We start from the raw sequence: 18,414 nt of genomic DNA, 5'->3' as shown, positions 1-18,414 counted from the left end.
ATGCAATATAATTTTTATTTTAAACAAATATTAAATTTTAAAATGTAATATGTTTTTTAATCTATTGTTTATTTTATTTTTATTTTTATAAACTACAAAGAGGCAAAGTATAACATATATTCGATGAGATTACATCTCATTAAAAATGATTTTTTTTTATATATAAATGTTCAATCATATTTTATCCCATCAACCAAACATAAGTTATTGTATAATTTAATGGAATTAGGGTAATGTAATTCTTTATTAAATGTTCCTTTCCCTTAATCAAACACACTCTCTTAGCATGCATTTTATACGTGGGAATAGGATGAGAATGAAGGTTGAAGAGAATATCATATTCAAGAGTCAAATGAATTAAAATACTTACCCAAGTGAGATTTGTTTTCGTACTAATGAATTTTTTATTCATATTCTCGTTCTAAAAATAATTCAAACACGTTAACGGATGAGAACAAAGTTGATTTGAAGATAGCAAGAGAGCATGTCACATCATGATTTGCAATTTCAATCACATGTAAACTTAGAATTCTATATCACCTTAATTTTCAGTTGAACAACAAATAATGACTAAAAATAAGACTACTTTTGGTTTCCTAAACCTTTGAGGAAAACAAAAAGACAACAATTATAAGAAAAGAAAGAAAAAGGTAAAGAAAATTTTATATATAATTTTTCTTTTATTTAACATTGATGAAAAAGTAGAGGAAAAGAAAATTAAGTCTGTTTGATAAATATTTTTTAAAACAATTTTCTATTATCTAAAACAAAAAAAAAGAAAAAAAGAAAAATACATTTGATAATTATAAAAATTGAGTGTTTTCAAAGAATACATTTTAAAATTATTTTCACTTATTTTATGAGGACTGCTTTGAAAAATAATTATACAAACATATAGGATGATTAAAAATAAAACGTTATATATAAAAATTATTTTTACAACATATTTAAAAATATTAAAAACAAGTTAAAAATGTTTCAAGACTTTTGCTATACAAAACATTATAAAATAGTTGTTAAAAACTATTTTCAAAAACTGTTTTTTATAATTATTTTTTAAAATTGTTATCAAACAACGTTTAAATTATCTAGAAACTTTTTTTTTTTTTAACTTTTCTTATTTTTATTTAAAGGGAATGGGAAAGAAACAAATACATATTTTAAGATTTTTCTTCATTTTTAGTATCATTTTCTTTATTTTATTTTTCATGATATCCAAAAATAAGAATTTTTTTAAACATTGTTTTTATGGTTTTTTTTTTTTAAAGAATCAAACATAACATAAAAGTAAAACTATTGCATATTAAAATTATTACTTATTTCCACTATGTTAAACTTTTAGAACCGAGATGTTAGGTTAACACTTTCCTTCAATTACTCCTATCAATTCAAGGTCTATTTGGTATGTGAGAATGAGGAATAAAAGTAAATATTTTGTTTTCATTCCTATTTTCTTCTAAATAAGATTGAATTTGGTAATTCCAATTCTTGTGTTTGAATGCATATAGAAATCTAAGATCGGGATAATGAATTGTTTTTATTTCAATATTAAGTAATAATGAAAATGAAAAATAATAAAAATAAATAAATGGTCAATAATATCCGTACATATGATTTAATTTTTAAAAATTTTATTTTAAAAAAATCTCACATTCTACATAATTTGAAATAAATTTTTAGTTTCCTATAAAAAAAATCCTTGAGAGTTTTTTTTTTCTTTTTTTTTTTTTGCTAAATAATAAAAAACTTGTTTAGGTGGGTAATTTAGAAACAAAATTGTTTAAAAAAATTTATGCAGGTTGTTGTTCTTTAGAAACAATTTTAAAAGATAAAATAAAATAAAAGACTATTCTTCCATTTTTTTTTTCATTAAAGAAAATAAATTTCAAATCAAGTGAGACTTCTATATTGAATATATTAATAAGTTTCATAATTTAAAAAATAATTTAAAACTCAAAAAATATATATAATGACTACAAAAAAAATAATAAACATAATTAATGTTTTAAATTATTTAATAAATATTTTAAATTTTAAAAATAATTTTAAATTCAAAAAACTGATTAATTATTTTTTAGATTAAATAAAATACTTCAGAATGTCATCCTAATTGTTAGGAATTTGAGGCTAATCGTGATGGTCTCTTTTTCATAAATTTAAACTATGCAAAAATAAGAAACAATTATATGCAAATATATAATAAACAAAATAAACACAGTTGCATATAATTTAAAAGAGTTAGGGAAGAGAGAGTGCAAACACGAGAGTTTATAGAGGTTCGGCACTTCCTTGCCTACGTCCACTCTCCTCAACATCCTAACCGAGTGAGGGTTCCACTATCTTGAAGCCTCAACCAAACTTCCTATCTCTTTACAATTGGATTATGGTTCCAATTCACTCGCTTAGACTTTTGGCTTCAAGCACCCTTTGCATTTCTTAAGAGTTATCCCACTCTTGAACAACCTCTCAAGTGATAACCCTCACTTGAGAAAATTCATCTCAAAGATATACAAAAATTGATCTCACAAAAATCCTAGTAATAGAACTTTAGGTTCAAAGATACAAGAAAAATTAGGATTGAATGGTGCACTAAAGATATGCAAGTTATGAAACAATGGTGCACTCAAAAACACTCTTCCAAGGCTCAAATATATTCAAGAATGATTTGGGAAGGTTAAGCTTGTGAAACAATGAAGTTTGGAGCATTTTTATAGAAGAAAAAGTTATACTAGCCGTTGGGGGTTCGACCGGTCGAGCTAGGGGTCGACCGATTGACTAGCTGTTAGGAAAAGTGACCGTTAGGCCTCATCCGGACCTCAACCAGTCATCAACCGGTCCTCGATCGGACCTCAACCGGTTGAGTTTCAACCTTGACTGGGAAGAGAAGGTCACTGAGAGAGAAAGAAACTTTTTGGCCTCCCTCAACCGGTCCTCGACCGGACGAGTACAACCGGTCGACCGGTTTAACTAGTTGAGCCATTCTTTTGGCTCAACACTCAACCTTTTTCAACTTAAAACCTTTTAACACAAATTTAAAAATCATTTAACATAAGGTTTTATTTGAAAACATGAAATCATCCAATTCTTAAGATATTTAAACCAATATTACTCTTGAATGATTTTGGTGCATAAATAAAAAATGAAATGCATGAAAGTCCTAGTACACCAACAACCTTACAAAGAGATCTTAAGAAGCTTTGGTCTTGAAAAACTCTTCTCTTTGAGGTGGTCTTCTTCTTCATGATTTCTCATTTGACTTAATTTGTCTTTGGATTGCCACTTTGGAAGTCGTCTTGCCTAATCAAACTTAAAATATAATCATTAGTTCTAAACCTTGTTTTGTTATCATCAAAATCAAGATTAACCAAACCTTGATTTCACACTAATAAATATATGCATATAATAAAAAATTTGGCTCATTTATACCTTAAAATTTTAAATTTAATTTATTTTTATATCCATTTAAATTAGAATAGTATTAACAATTATTAATTTTAAATAATTATTCTTTATTTTGAATAAAATAAATTACTTATGTTTTTATAAGATGTTAATATCCATATTTTTATAATATTTATAAAATCATATAAATAATATTAGAAATTATTAATTTTGAATTATTATAATAATTATTATTATTATTACTATTATTTATTTTTAACAAAATAAATCAACTAATGTCGAAAAAATTATCATTCAATATTATAGTCTAACTTATATATCCCTCATCCATTCAAATCTTAATTCTATATATTCAATCCTTTAAAAATATAATATAATTTTTTTTTAAAAAGTTATATTAAATAAGTAACACTTTACATTAATTATAAGTAATAAATTCATCTTTATTTATTTTTTATGATAAGTAATTTAATAATAAATTCATATTCACTTGTCTTTAAATAATTTACTTGTGAATATTGAATGGTTAAAAAGTATATATATATATATATATATATATATATATATATATATATATATATATATTTAAATCTTTGACTCTCATTTATTTAATATAAAAGAGATTAATAAATTAATAATAATTATATAGTCATGTATCTTTCATAATAAATAAATTAATAATAAATTTATATTAATATATTTTTAAATAATATTCTTATGGATATGTAATAGTTAAAACATATAAGTTCTATTTCAAATTTATAATTCTCATTTGTTTAAATAATCTTATACTTATTGTCTAGTATTTTTAGTAATAAATTAATATTCATGTATATTTGATATAAATAAATTAAAAATAAATTTACATTTATTACATAATATTAATACTTATCCTAACCCAACCTCAATTAAGAATTAATTGACGCAACCTCAATCCAACTAAACCTTTATTTTAAGGTAATCAATTCAAGCTCAAGCCAATCTTATTTTTTTAAGATCGAATTGAGTTTGGGTTGGTTAGGTTAAACTTAAGTTAATTGGGTTAGACTTGGGTCGATAGAATTGATTGGTTGCATGATTCAAATTCCATCCCCAATGTTTTTTAAAAACTTTTTATTTTATATATATTTATATGAAAATTTAAAGAGTATAGATAAAATTTCAAGATAGTAAAAAAAGAAAAGAAAAGAAAAACTTTATAAAACATATTATTAAACAAAATAATACACATTATTATAAAAACATTAAATGAGATTTGAGTTGGGACCTACGATCTAATTGTTCAAACCTTGACTTGAACTCAACTCAAATTGAGTTTAGATTAAAAAAACTTAGCCCAAACTTAAATCGAATATTAAAAATGTCTTACACTCACCCAGACATTAGGTTTATTATAACTCATGACAAAGCCTAGCCATGTAATAATAACCATTGATGGTTTTGAGGTTGGTTCATTGTTTTTTTTTCTTTTTTTGTTTTTCAATTCATGAAGTATGTTTCCATTGAAATATATGAAAACTTAAATGTTATGTTTGGTTCGAAAAAAGTATTAAGAAAAAAAATTGTTAAGGAAAAAGGTTCTCTTATTTTTTATTTTACTATAAAAAATTAAAAATTTACGCATTATAAAATTATTTAATTTTTATATTACAAAAAATATGTAAAATAAATTTATATATATATATAATTTATTTATTTATTTTTTAAAAAAATTCCTATTATTTCTTTGTTTTATTTCCTTTACATTTTTTGCTCAAATTTTTCGGAATCAGAAAAATTTAAAAAGTGTTAACTAACATGACATGTATATTGAGTGATAATCCTATAAACTTTGGTGACATAAATTCAAATTATGTCTGTCATTGCGCATATGTGAAGAAGGGTGTCAAGTAACATTCCATACATATTCAAGGTTGAAAACTTTTAGGAAAATTTAGAAGGAAAAGGTAAAAGTAATTGAAAAACCATTGCGAAAACGTGTGGCACAGTGAAGGTAGAACCGTGGAAGCAGCCGGAGCCAATGATGTTTGAAGGAATGATGATGATGATGGTGAAGAGACGGAGAAACCGTGGCTGGAAATGGGAAGATTTGGTGGAAGGGGTCTAGATTCATTGCCACCAAAGCCAGAAGGAAGACTGAAGTGTGGGTTCCACCTTGACATTTGAAATTTGAAATTGGAAATTGAGGAGTCAACAGACACAAAACGTGACCGAACCTTTTTTTTCTTTTCTTTTTTTTTCCAAAAAATAAAATAAAATAAAATTGTGGGCGTCTAATGTCCATCGTCCAAAGAAAAGACCCAGGTCGCTGCCTTCTTTGTTTCCTCGGTTCCTCCTAATTTCCCCAACTCCAAAGTCCAAATCAGTAATCACCACATTTTTGCAATATCAAGTTGCCACCATGAAATGCGTTAAATGCGCCACAAGTTTCAATCCCTCTAGGAAACGTTTTCCCAATTTCCCTAATCCATAAGGCAACTCCTCCTGGGTCTTTCATAATTGATGGGCATACAAGAAATAACCCATAGTTTTAAACCACTGATACGTTTATTTTGACTTTAATAATTAATTTTATTAAACATTTTTTTATATTTAAACATTCCATTTTTTTAAGCAATTAAAATACAAAAAAATTAAAACTAAATTATATACATGACATGACAGATGAAAAACATCACTCACTTATAAGTTATAAGTTATACTTAGAGTGTGTTTCATAATGATTTTAAAAAATATTTATAGTATTTCTAATATTTTGATAAAAAAATTTAAATATTAAAAAAATTAAAAATGTTTTTTAAAATCACTATCAAATAGGATTTTAATTACTCAAAATATTTTTAATAAAATTATTTAAATAAATGTACTGAACTTGAAAGGTCATGGAAACAAAGTCTCATGGCTGCAAAATCCAAAATGGTGAGCACACTTTATAAGATCAGTTGGTAAGTAAGGACTTTGAAAAAAAGGTGATGAGTTTGAAAGCCAAAAGAGAATTTTAACATATCAAATATATTATTTATATTTGGATAGAGTTGAGATTTTTATGGTGGCTTGGAGGGTAAGACTTGTAGTGTCAAATATTGAGATTTTTTATTGCATCCAACCATGTAAAATGTGATGCTAATAGCTACCACTATGACCTAATTTACACTCATTCCACAGCAAATTTTTCATGAAACACACTCAAGTCGAACCCATAAACCATCTCTCTATTTGATCTTTTTGGTTATAGCCCAATTAAGTTAGGTTGTTGAAGAATATTAAACGCTTTCAAAAGGGTTGTTATGCAAACGATTAGGATTGGGTTGACACCATCTACCAATTAAAAAAAAATGGAGATATTCTCCAAATCACTACTCCACTCAATATGATTTCGGGTTTTTTGATTTGTTTCTCTTTTTTTTTTGTGGGGGTGGTGTTTAATTAAAAAACATAAGACCTCACACAGTTGACCAATCATGGTTTTTTTTTTTTTTTTTTCTTTGGAGGTCGGAGTGGAAGTTTCTCACAAAATTCTAGTTTGGACTCCTGGAATTGGTTGGAGAAACACTATAATTATTATATTGCGAATCATACCATGGCACTTTTGACATTAGAAACGAAGACTCTGTTGGAGACTGTTCCCATGGAGACTGCATATGGGTGATTCTGACTATGCTTCTTCCCAAATGATGAAAATGCACTTCCAAGTTTCCAACATCCTGTTCGGTTCCTAGGAAAAATGAGACAGCGTGGTAGACTCAAGGTGTTCACATGGTGATAATGATGCGTAGTAGTGCAGCGTCTTCCAACCTAGGCTAGGTTGGGCCAGATTGAAGTGTTGGAAATTGGAAGTGTCCTGGGAGCCTGGTTTGAGCATATAGCAATCAAGTGTCTTTTTTTTTTACTTTTTTTAAAATTTTTTATTTTCATTGGCAAAACAAAGAAATAACGGGGAGTCTGGTGTCTATATGCCAGCACCAAAGCCAGACCTGACTGGGAAAGAATGAACAAACTATAGGAAAGATTTAATTAAGCTCAACAATTTAAGAAGGAAAGGCCCACAAAATTTCCCATTAAGGAGTGCAGTAAAACCAGCTGAAGTTGGTTCTCACTTTAAATCAATGAATAATCAGATACACTGAAGTATATTAAACAAGAAATGAACGAGTTCAATTCCAGAAAAGAAAAAACATTAAAAGCATTCTCAGTCATTCTTTCCATCTCTTTGTATAGTACAAAACAACACAACACAAAATTGACCTCCAATATTTGGCTAAAGAGAAGAAGTAAAAAAAAAACAGAAAAAAAAGGCAGAGTGGCATATATTCCTGATAAAGCCAGTGGGGAGACCGAAAAAAAAAAAAAAAAATCATAAAGGTATCAGCCGGTAATAAGCCATGACCAAGATGGGGTTCATGTCTTTCCTAGTATGAGTGATTCTTCTCCCGTTCAGGGAACCTTATACAACACTGAATGCTGATTGCAATGTTGATGAGAAACGAGATGCAATGGTTTGGGTGGCAAATTGTTGAATCTGCTTCTTGGCATCTGGAAAAAGGCAAAGCAGTTTTTAAGCTTAAACAAGGGTTAGATAAGCAGTTGTCAGAATCCATGAGCTCCTCCTGTTTGAGAGTCATCACACTAGAATATGAAAACGAGAGTTTCCTAAAATATTTCGTGCATTTCTATTTCAATGCATTAAACGCAATACCAGCGTTAGTGTTCCTTAATTTAGAAGGAACTTTTATTGACCAGTTCAGAGGCCCCAGCATCTCAATACTGGCCCAAATGGCAAAAATGCAAGTGGATGAAAGCAACACTTTTCATGAGGATCAACCAGCTCGAAAATGATGATGACATGGAAAGTCAGAACACTCCTATGAAATTGATTTATATCAGAACGTCCAGCCATTTGGCTAACATCACTGAGAAGGACATAAGTGATGATGGACCCATTTTTTAGCAAAATTATTCTTTGTTATGTAATCCTTTCACACCCATGGAAAAGAATGCTCTTTTGCTTAAGGTTTATAAGCATGGGTATGTAAGAGCATTAAAAATCACCTCTAAACAAACAATATTATACTGCTACTAAATATAGGAAAGGGTCGAAAGAAATGTAGCTGCATACCTTTGCGACATTTAGTGAATCCAACAATGTTTGCAATGCTGAGGCTCAAACAAACGCCCACAACTAGGACATAGTCAGGTTCAAATCTTATGATTGAAAATATTCCTAGGAAGATCCAGGCAACAGCCTGCAGGAAAAAAAGCCACAGTAAGAATAAAATTAAATGAAAAGAAAAATTCAAAGATATTTATCGACTTTTCAATGCTGCATGGCCTAGATAAAATCCATTGTCAACACAGAGAGCAAAGCGTGATGATTTATATTTTGCTAAATAATGTATTAAATATCACCAAGCCCTCTTATTATTTTCCCATCTTTCTAAGCAATCATTAGCTACCTATAAAATGAAATTTTCAAAACAGTATTTTCCCCATTTTTCGCCTTTGCTAGGTTACTCCATTTATCTAAGCCTAAACCCGAATATTTGGCACAGCCATAGAAATCTTGATTTTTCTACTCCACTTAGTTAAATGATATCTTCCAGTAAAACATATGCCCTCACCTCCCTTTTCACAACTTCAGCCTAGGTCCTTTAGTCCTCTCCTCATCCATGTATTACCAACCATGCTGCTTCTTAATGACAGTAATTGTTTCTGTTTGTAGCACATGACCAAACCTTTGCACCCAATTGTCATTCTATCAGCAATTATACAACTTATAGTTTTTGGATGTTGTTCATTGTAACTCTGCCCTTAATTCCTTGTCCCTCCACTAGTCAAACTCTAGATCTTCATTTGAACTCCACTCATCCATTACAAAGTTTTGTTTCTCTTGCTTCCAGAATTTAATAGCATAAATGAAAGGTTGATTTATTGAGTGTAATGAATTGTTATAACGAGTTTAGTCTTAGCTCTAATAGTCACCATTTCTTATGCAAATATTTCAAGGATTTAGGTAGAATCAATCATAACCATTTTGGTTCTACAAGTCAGATTTCTCTGGAATTCATTATAAACTTCTCCGATTAATGAGCTTAGAGCTCTTAGATCATTATCTGAGTTGCTCATTTCCTCTCTTAACTGTTTCTCCCTCAAGCATTCTCTCAAACACTTTATGTTTTCTTTGAATTTTATCTTGGTATCAAAGCTTTTGATCCTTGAAGGCCTGCTTCCATGGCGTCCAAAGGTTCCTCTTCTTCCAGTCTTACTCATCCTCACTATAATGGTGCTGGTTTGAGTTGAAGTGGCATTGGTTTGAGTTCAAATGCGCAAGTCACTACTCCGATTATGCCATCTTTGAATCAAGCATTCACCATTAGGCTTGATCGGTTGAATTATCACCTATGGTGTACTCAGATGCTCAACATTTTGATTGCTAATGGCTTACAACTGATCAATTGATTTTTCGTCGTTTATTGCATCAAAACAAAATTTATAACCTAATTCAACTATGCTAAAATAACTCTTGCCCAAACAAAAGGTTTTTTTTTAGCAAAAGCTACGGTATAGTATGGTGGTCTTAGGTGTCGTCCATAGGGATGGATTATTTCCGGTAATTAAGGCTTTAATGAGGGGAAAAGAAATAATCGTGATCAAGTGAAATTGAATTGACAATTCATGATAAAAATTCAAAATAACAATGAAATGAAATGAACAATAAAATGTAAAATAAAAGGAAATTAATAAGAAAAAAAAACTCTTAAGAGTTAGGATTTTCCAGAAAACAATCTCTATGGTGAATAGATGTTGAGATCTATTTTTCATCAAGTTAGATTAAAAACCTAAATTCTCATCTAAACCGATTTTAAATTTAGCTTTAATTCTAGACCTAATTTCTCTTCGAATTAGATTATTTAATCCAAGAGATTAATTTAAACTATATATTCAATTCATCTTAAATCATCTTCCAATGATTCATACAATGCAACTATTCGATTTCATTAAATCTAGTTTTCAGAATTTAATGAATCTATCTAGTTTGCAATGTAATAGTCATTCAAAATAATTTGAAGAGAGAAATCCTCAAAATTTAAGTAATCAATCAATTGGATCAAATTACCTTTGCAATTAAAACTCATTTCTCTAATTCACCATAGATCTTGCCTCTAGATCCTCCATTCTTCTAGAAAAACAAGATTTAGCTACTTATACTAGGAGATTTGGTCTCACAAGGCATGTTTGACTAGTAAGAAAATGAGGGAAAATGAAAAAAAAAAAAAAAAATTCATTAAGAGAGAATCTAGAAAATTCTACAATCAAAAGTATCCAAAAACTCTTTAATAAGAAATTCAAGTTTCTATTTATAAGCCAAGGTCAGGTAGACACTTAGCAACCTCTCATTGGTCTTCTAGAACCTTCCAAATCCACAAATCTGGAGTTTAACATCAAACTCACAATTTCGCATGAGCTTCGGCCATTTCACACGAAGACTGTCATTTTCGCACGATCGTGTGAAATTTAGTGGAGCAGTAGCAGAGAGCTTTCTGGACCATTTCGCATGACCGTGCGAAATCAACTTAGGCATCCTCCTTACACTACAACCAACCTTCCTCCTCTAGTATATTTCGCATAGTCATGCAAATCTACAACATTTGATTTTTGAGCTTCCCTTTGTCATTTTTTCCATTTCCCTCTCTTGATTCCACCTTAACTACCTCCAATTAGCTCAAATCCTAGTCCAAACCAATTGCATTACTTTTTTCATTATGCATTTGGATTATCGCCAACATTATTTGTCCTCTTCAATTCGATTCATTTCTTTTGTCACCAATTTATCAAAATCATACTTTGAAATGACTCCAAAACTTCATAAAACTTGTTAGTAACTCTTACAAGGGCAACAACATATTAATTAGACATTTTAGGCATAATTACTACTCAAAAGATGTGAATCTCATGAGAATTATTACCTAAAATATGTTGCTTTTGAGTAGTAATCAACAACCCTATCCACTAGGGTTTCTTGAGAATTATGAGATTGTGAATCCAATTTTCATCTCTAGCAACAATAGAGTTATCTGGTGATGAATTGGATCTACTCATCCCTAATTGAAAGTGTGATGTCTCAGATCATCGGTCTCAATTCTACCTCTTAGATTTGGAATGCTATCGAGACAATCTTCTCCACCACGTCAAAGGCTCTAATTATGCAACTTTGCCTTCAACTTCAAACTATGAAGGAAGGTGGCTAAAACGTGATGGAGTATCTTCTCAAGGTGAACACCATTGTAGATAATCTCGTAGCAATCAAAGAATCAATTTCTGAACAAGATCAAATCCTCTACTTGCTTGAAGCATTAGACATAGATCACAACTCCTTTGTGGTTTCCATGATCTCTAGACATGAAACTTTGAGTGTAGAAGAGATCCACAGCATGTTGCTCACTCATGAGCATCGCTTGGAGTAACAACATGCCATTGATGAGACAAATCTTCATCAGGTGAATGTAGCTTCTATGCAATGTCAAGGAAACAACAATAAGAATCAAAAGCTTGGACACTTCAAGTTTCAAGGAGGAAATCAGAATCCAGGCTAGCAAGAATTCAATCAGCAGTAGTCTGTCCATGGTTGTGGATGTGGTTTCTACAACAAAAACAATGGCAACTCAAGCAGAGGCAACAGCCAAGGTAATTTTAGTAACAATTTTGTCAATATCCCAGTTCTAATTTCTAATCCTTGTGTTTCACCTTTTGCATCTTCTTTACCTTCTACTTCACCTTCCTCATCATCACAACCTTCTCCTACTTCTTTACCTTCTTTGGCTCCTTTGGTTTCTTCCCCTGCTCTTGTGTCCCCTCCTTCTTCTCCTTTCGATCCTTTACCACCTCCTATCCTCACTAGTACTCATCCAATGATAACACGTGACAATGACAGTATTTTTAAGCCTTGGTTGCGTCTGTCCAACCTCGTTTCCTCTTCCAAAATTTGTGAAAGTTCCTTTTTTGTGAGGCCATTAAGTCGACTGAATGGCAATAGGCTATGACACTTGGGTATGAGGCTCTTATGAAGAATAATACTTGAATTGTGGTTCCCCAATCTCCTTATCAGAATGTAATTAGATGTAAGTGGGTGTACAGGTTGAAATATAAGCCCAATGGTAGTATTGAATAGTATAAAGCTCGATTGGTGGCTATGGGGTTTCATCAAACTCTTGGGTGGTGTTTGTTTTTTTGGTTTTTTGCTGAAAGCAATTTAGTTTTAGAATTTAGGTTGTTTGTTTTTCTACTTTTTCATGACTTATTATAAACTTTTTACTAAATAGACAAAGCCAAAATATGTAGCTTTTTCTAAATAGAAAAAATAACATATTGGTTTTTTTTACTTTTTAATACTTAATAGAAATAAAATACTACAAAAACAAACAACATAATATTTAACACTATTAAGCATTAAGATTCTATTTAGAATTAAGTAAAAAAACAAACACCACCTTGGTTTTTATTATTTTAAAACATTTAGTCCTATTTTGAAGTCCACTACCATCCGGGTTGCTCTTATTTTAGCCTTAGCAAGGGGTGAATCTTCAACAGCTTGACATCAATAATGCTTTTCCTCGCTGATGACTCGGTTAAGCAAATTTTTACAACTCAACCTTAGGGGTTTGTGGACTTGCACAAACCCAATTATGTGTGTAAATTAAACAAGGTGCTTTATGAGTTGAAACAGGCTCCACAAGTCTGATTTACCAAGCTTAGTACTGCTCTTCTCCAACGTGGTTTTTGCATCTCCAAAGTTGATACTTCTATGTTTGTCTATCAGCAGCATCAAGACATGTTGGTTGTCTTAGTCTATGTGGATGATATTTTTGTGACTTGCAGTGGTAATTTGCTTATTCAGTAGCTCATGTTTTCTCTTAATTCTCAGTTTGCTTTCAAGAACTTAGGACCTCTCAACTTTTTCCTTGGTATTTGAGGTTGTTCGTTTTGGTTATACTCTAAACTTTGTTCAACAAACACATTCAGGATCTTCTTAATCATGTTGGTTTATCTCATGCAAAGCCTATGGCCACTCCCATGTCCTCTAGTCCTCTTCTCTTTATTTCTGATGGAACTCTTGGAGGATCCTAACTTGTATTGTAGCTTGGTTAGTGCTTTGCAATATTGCACTATAATGCAGCTGGGTATTTCCTATACTGTTCATAAACTATTTCAATTTATGCATGCACCTACCTTGGCTCATTTTCAAGCAGTCAAAAGAGTTATTTGTCCTGTTCAGGGCTCTTCTCTCTATGGTCTCTCTTTGCAGCCATATTTTTCTCTTGATCTGCTAGATTACATTGATGCCAATTGAGCTTGTTGTCCTCATGATAGGAGTAGTACTAGCAGTTATTGTGTCTTTTTGGGTGCTAATCTTATCTCTGTTTTTTTTTTTTGATAGACAAAGGCAGATTGAATTAATAAACACCTAAAAATAGGGGGCACACCCTAATCTTATCTCTTAATCTACTTGTATCTAGTTCTAGCAAAAAGATGGTCTCTCACTCGAGCGCAAAGTTTGAGTGCAAGGGTCTTGCTAATGCTACAATTGAGCTCACTTGGATCCAGTCTTTGCTTGGTGAGCTCCATGTTCCTCTTCTTTGCACTCTTATCATCCTTTGTGACAATCTTAGTATGACTTACCTGGCTGCTAATCCTACGATGCATTCTAGTCCCAAGCATGTTGAGATTGATTATCATTTTGTGCACAAGCATATTCTATAGAAGACACTTATGTTTGGTTCATTTCATTTGATGAACAATCTTGTTGATGTTAAAGCCTTGCCTACTCAAAAGCTAGTTTCTGAAGCAAGCTCACGGTTGTTTCTACACTTGTGTACTTAAGGGGATGTTAAGTGTTATGAATTGCTAGAACGGTTTTAGTCTCAGCTCTAATAGTCCTCTTATGTCAATATTTCAGGGATTCAATTAGAATTAGTTATAACCATTTCGGTTGTACACAAAAGACTTCTGTAGAATTCACTATAAACTTCTTTTGTGTAATGAGCTATATACTTATAATTTAGAGCTCTTGGATCACTAACTAAGTTCGCTCATTTTTTTTTCTCTTAACTCTCTCTTTCTAGCTTTTTTTTTCCTTTTTTTATTTATTTATGAGTAAAGTCAATTGTATTAAAAAAAAAAAAAAAATCTTTCTCTTTCTAGCGTTCTCACAAACATTTTATGTTTTCTCTAAATTTTATCTTATTTTATTATCACCTAATCAATCTTGTCCTCAAATCATCTCTTCCCTTCAACCTCCACACTTCAATATCATTGATACCATCCTCTCCAAACAAATTAAAGAAATATGTCAATTCACTAAAAGGGAAATGAAGGAAAAAACATATGCATGCTCTTTAAAAAACATTTCTTGCATAAATTTGTCTTCTCTACTTTCCATCAATAATTATGCAACAATCATGTTACTGGGCAAGTACTCTGCAACCTTAAAACCAATATTTACTTACATTAAGGTAAATTGTCCACCAAAAGAGCCAAGAATCCTTCTTGTTCATCCGAGCCAATGACTACATCCAAAAACAAATAAAATAATTAAAGGGATTGGATGAAATGATTTGTCGAGTGAGTATGAAAATGCTAAATCAAGTATCATAGACACAAAAAGGAAAGTGAAGCCTTAATGCACTAATAAATTAGCAACCTCTTGGTCAAGGCATTCGAACTTCCACACACTCTCACCCTGCTCATTTATTTCATTCCACCACCTAAGCCCAACTAAGATCCTTCCACTAACATTCTTGACTACCCAAAAATCAAGGGCAGCAAGAACAACAGTAACCACAAAAATGATCACAAAACTGTCAAAGAACAATGCTGAAAGAATGTAGAATGCCAAAGCCGCAGCCTGTCAAAGTTCACAACGCCAAATCATAAAGTTAGGTTGACTCCATTAAACAAAAAAAATGCTGAGTAACAGTTACATACTCACCTTGAAGAGCACATGAAAGAAGCATGTCTTTGGGTTGGCATAATTTTCCCCTGCTGGCTGCACATTGAAGTAATAATAATGTTACTTAGAAAGTGAGAAGTAATCTTAAGCAAGCCATTGTGGGTCCTGGTTGGAGTTCAATTGAATTTCATGAGAGAGCAAAACTCTATAACAACAGTCAGTCCAACAGGATAGCATATTTCAAATTCACAGGGGCCAATTGTTTTTGAGAACAGCACATTCATTTTTTTTCCCTTTCATGAGTTTTGGTTTATCTCATATGCAGAAAAATTGCTTCTTTCCTTTCTCATGGGTTTTGTTGGACTAGCTTTGAAACTTTGATTAGCAGTGTCTAATCATTAGAAACAAGAAAAGCTTTGAGACACAAGTTTAAAGAGCAAGCTCCAATTTTAAATGGAAAACAAGGATTATTTTTAATCACTCAGAGTGCAAACCTATCAAGAAATATGGGTCCTTTATATGACTATGAGACATAGGTTATAATTTCATGTCCATAAAAATTCTGTGGTTTAAACACTCAACAACTTCAGTGAGGTCACTCTGGTTCACATTCCACAAACAATCCATCAGTAGCATTGCGATATCCGTAGTTACAAGTGCAATTAATTGGGTTCACTACAAAAATTCCAAATCCTTTCCTCAGTCTTAACATTGTATTTGTAAATGGGTCCCTAAGAAGTGCGCCATATATCAATTCCCAAATGGAATCAATTGGTTGGTAAACAAATATGTGATCAACCTAAACAAATGCAAGTCCATATGAAAAAGAATAATTTGAATAACTTTAAATCATCCAACAATAAGTTTCATTAGCAATATGTTTGATTGCGTGATTTAGTTTCCATATTTAGAGTTAAAGATTTCTGTACAAACCCTCCTTAGCTTAAGCAATCTCAACAAAAACTTCCATATGCCAAAAAATGAAAATAAAGGACTTCATTGATAATGGCTTGACTGATTATCAAAGAACCATAGGTTTAAACAGAGATTATGATATCCCTGGAAGAATCATAATTCTAACCTAATCAAATGTTACTTCGAATTCTAATCATAACACGGTCACAATTATCAAATCAAAACCTCCAAATTCAAAAGAGGATAATTGTCTTGAGATAAAAATAGCAAGAATTGGTGTATCTTGCTCACGCTAATGCAATAATACTCCAGCCCGTATTCCAACATACCAACTAGCTATCATATTCCAAATTTTCTTTCCGTTTCTTTCTTACGAATACAATACACAAAATTCCAACATAATTCCGCATGAAATCATCAGAAACACACCTAGACTCAAAAATGCAACAACTCAGAAACACAGATCTAAGATCTATTATGAACATCCCAAAAAACACCAAAAGAACAATAAAAATTTCTAAGATCTGAAACATTACGATCCATATATTACATATAGACATAGAGATCACACCTGGTTCTGGTCCATGGCGAGATACCGAGGAAATTATCTACCAATGTTTGATGCGTTCGTCGAGAGCTTGGAGACGATCTCTTGATCTAGCGCCTGAGAAATGGGCCGGATTGGGCTGACACTGACACCTTTAATTTTGGGCTGGGCTTACCATAGGCTGGAGCCATAATATGAAATGGGCCTGTTTTAACCCATTCCAAAATGGGCGGAGAAATCTCAGACGGGCTCTTAGCTTGGATGGCCTTGGTTCACCCGAACACGGACAAAAAATGATTTAAGACAAGCATTTAGCGCACATTGTTTCTGCCATTAATTTTATTTTTATAGATATAAAAAAAACTAAAAATTATGCCAGATTTGAAACCCATTTATTATTATTAATATTTAAACAAAATTTTTATCAGACTAATCAAATAAAATATTATTTTATTTTCAATTATGTTTGGTTTATAAGAAATATTTAAAAAATTACAAAAAAAAATAAAAATTAAAGAGAATGTGTGGACCCCGCATTTCGGCTCATGGGTTTCCCACTCGATGGCGAGCTCGATTTTTATTTGAAAAATTGATTTTTTATTGATTATTTGAAAATGACTTGGAGTCGCCACTTATTTTTGTTTTATTTTTAAAAGGGTAAATAAAATAAGAAAGAAAAACCCTAAGTGTGACTCCTTGTTTCGGAAAAGGTGGTTTGTGAAAAACAGGATCGGGTTCGGGGGTCAGGTTACTTATCGGGAAGGTACGGTAGAGACCGTAGCACCCCTCTAAGTCCCTAAAGTCGGGTCCCTACTAATAAAATGAAGCAATCATGGCAATTGATGAGGAAATCAATGAATATCCTGAATGATCATGCACATATGCGAATCGGAACATGTATAGTGAAGTATCAGAATGAGAGTGTATGCGTACCTGGGCCACGAGCCACAATGCGCTTTCAAGAAATGAGATTAGTACACAATTAACAAATACAAATTATAGCTCATGCATATCGGAGTGCAAAACGAAGATCAAGCAAAATATATTAAGCACAACAGTTGACAATCAACAGGTCTCAAACATAGGGCCCCCCACCAAAGCCCAATTTATTATTCACGAACTAGTCTCACAAATTCCGTGTTTTAGAATTATGAAGAATTTACTATTGCTTATGTAAAATCAAGAAGATCAGAAGATTATTTAAGAACTGAAATGAGATTAAAAACTATTCGAGTGAAAACTGGATTCTTGGAGTTTATTTGAAAATTGGAGTATTTGGAATTAAATTTAAAAGATTAGAGCTCCGATAATTAAATTGAAATTTGTTAAAGAAAACGAGAAATGGACTTTAGGAAATTGAACTACGAGAAGTTTGAATTAATAATAATAATAATAATAAGATTAATAATAATAATAAGATTTGGAAAGTTGAATTAATAATAATAATAATTTTGAAAGTTTGAATTAATAATAATAATAATAATAATAATAATAAGATTTTGAAAGTTTGAATTAATAATAATAATAATAATAATAATAATAATAATAAGATTAATAATAATAATAAGATTTTGAAAGTGCTTTGGGTTAATAATAATAATAATAA

At 31.1% G+C, this 18,414-nt stretch overlaps 1 protein-coding gene across 1 annotated transcript; it reads right to left on the bottom strand.

Annotated features, from left to right (window-relative positions):
* Nucleotides 1-7,468: 7,468 nt before the first annotated feature.
* On the bottom strand, nucleotides 7,469-16,919 carry LOC117917258 (Golgi apparatus membrane protein-like protein ECHIDNA). The gene is made up of 6 exons (XM_034833468.1): nucleotides 16,833-16,919; nucleotides 15,386-15,442; nucleotides 15,098-15,301; nucleotides 14,904-14,963; nucleotides 8,519-8,645; nucleotides 7,469-7,935 (listed from the first exon to the last, which is right to left on the bottom strand). The coding sequence occupies exons 1-6, from the start codon at nucleotides 16,845-16,847 to the stop codon at nucleotides 7,847-7,849; spliced, it is 552 nt and encodes a 183-aa protein (XP_034689359.1). The 5' UTR covers nucleotides 16,848-16,919; the 3' UTR covers nucleotides 7,469-7,846.
* Nucleotides 16,920-18,414: the final 1,495 nt, after the last annotated feature.

The sequence above is a fragment of the Vitis riparia genome, chromosome 7 (genome assembly GCF_004353265.1).
Source record: "Vitis riparia cultivar Riparia Gloire de Montpellier isolate 1030 chromosome 7, EGFV_Vit.rip_1.0, whole genome shotgun sequence".
Lineage (NCBI taxonomy): Eukaryota > Viridiplantae > Streptophyta > Magnoliopsida > Vitales > Vitaceae > Vitis > Vitis riparia.
The sequence above is the reverse complement of the archived record's forward strand: the minus strand, read 5'-3'. Positions and strand labels throughout refer to the sequence as shown.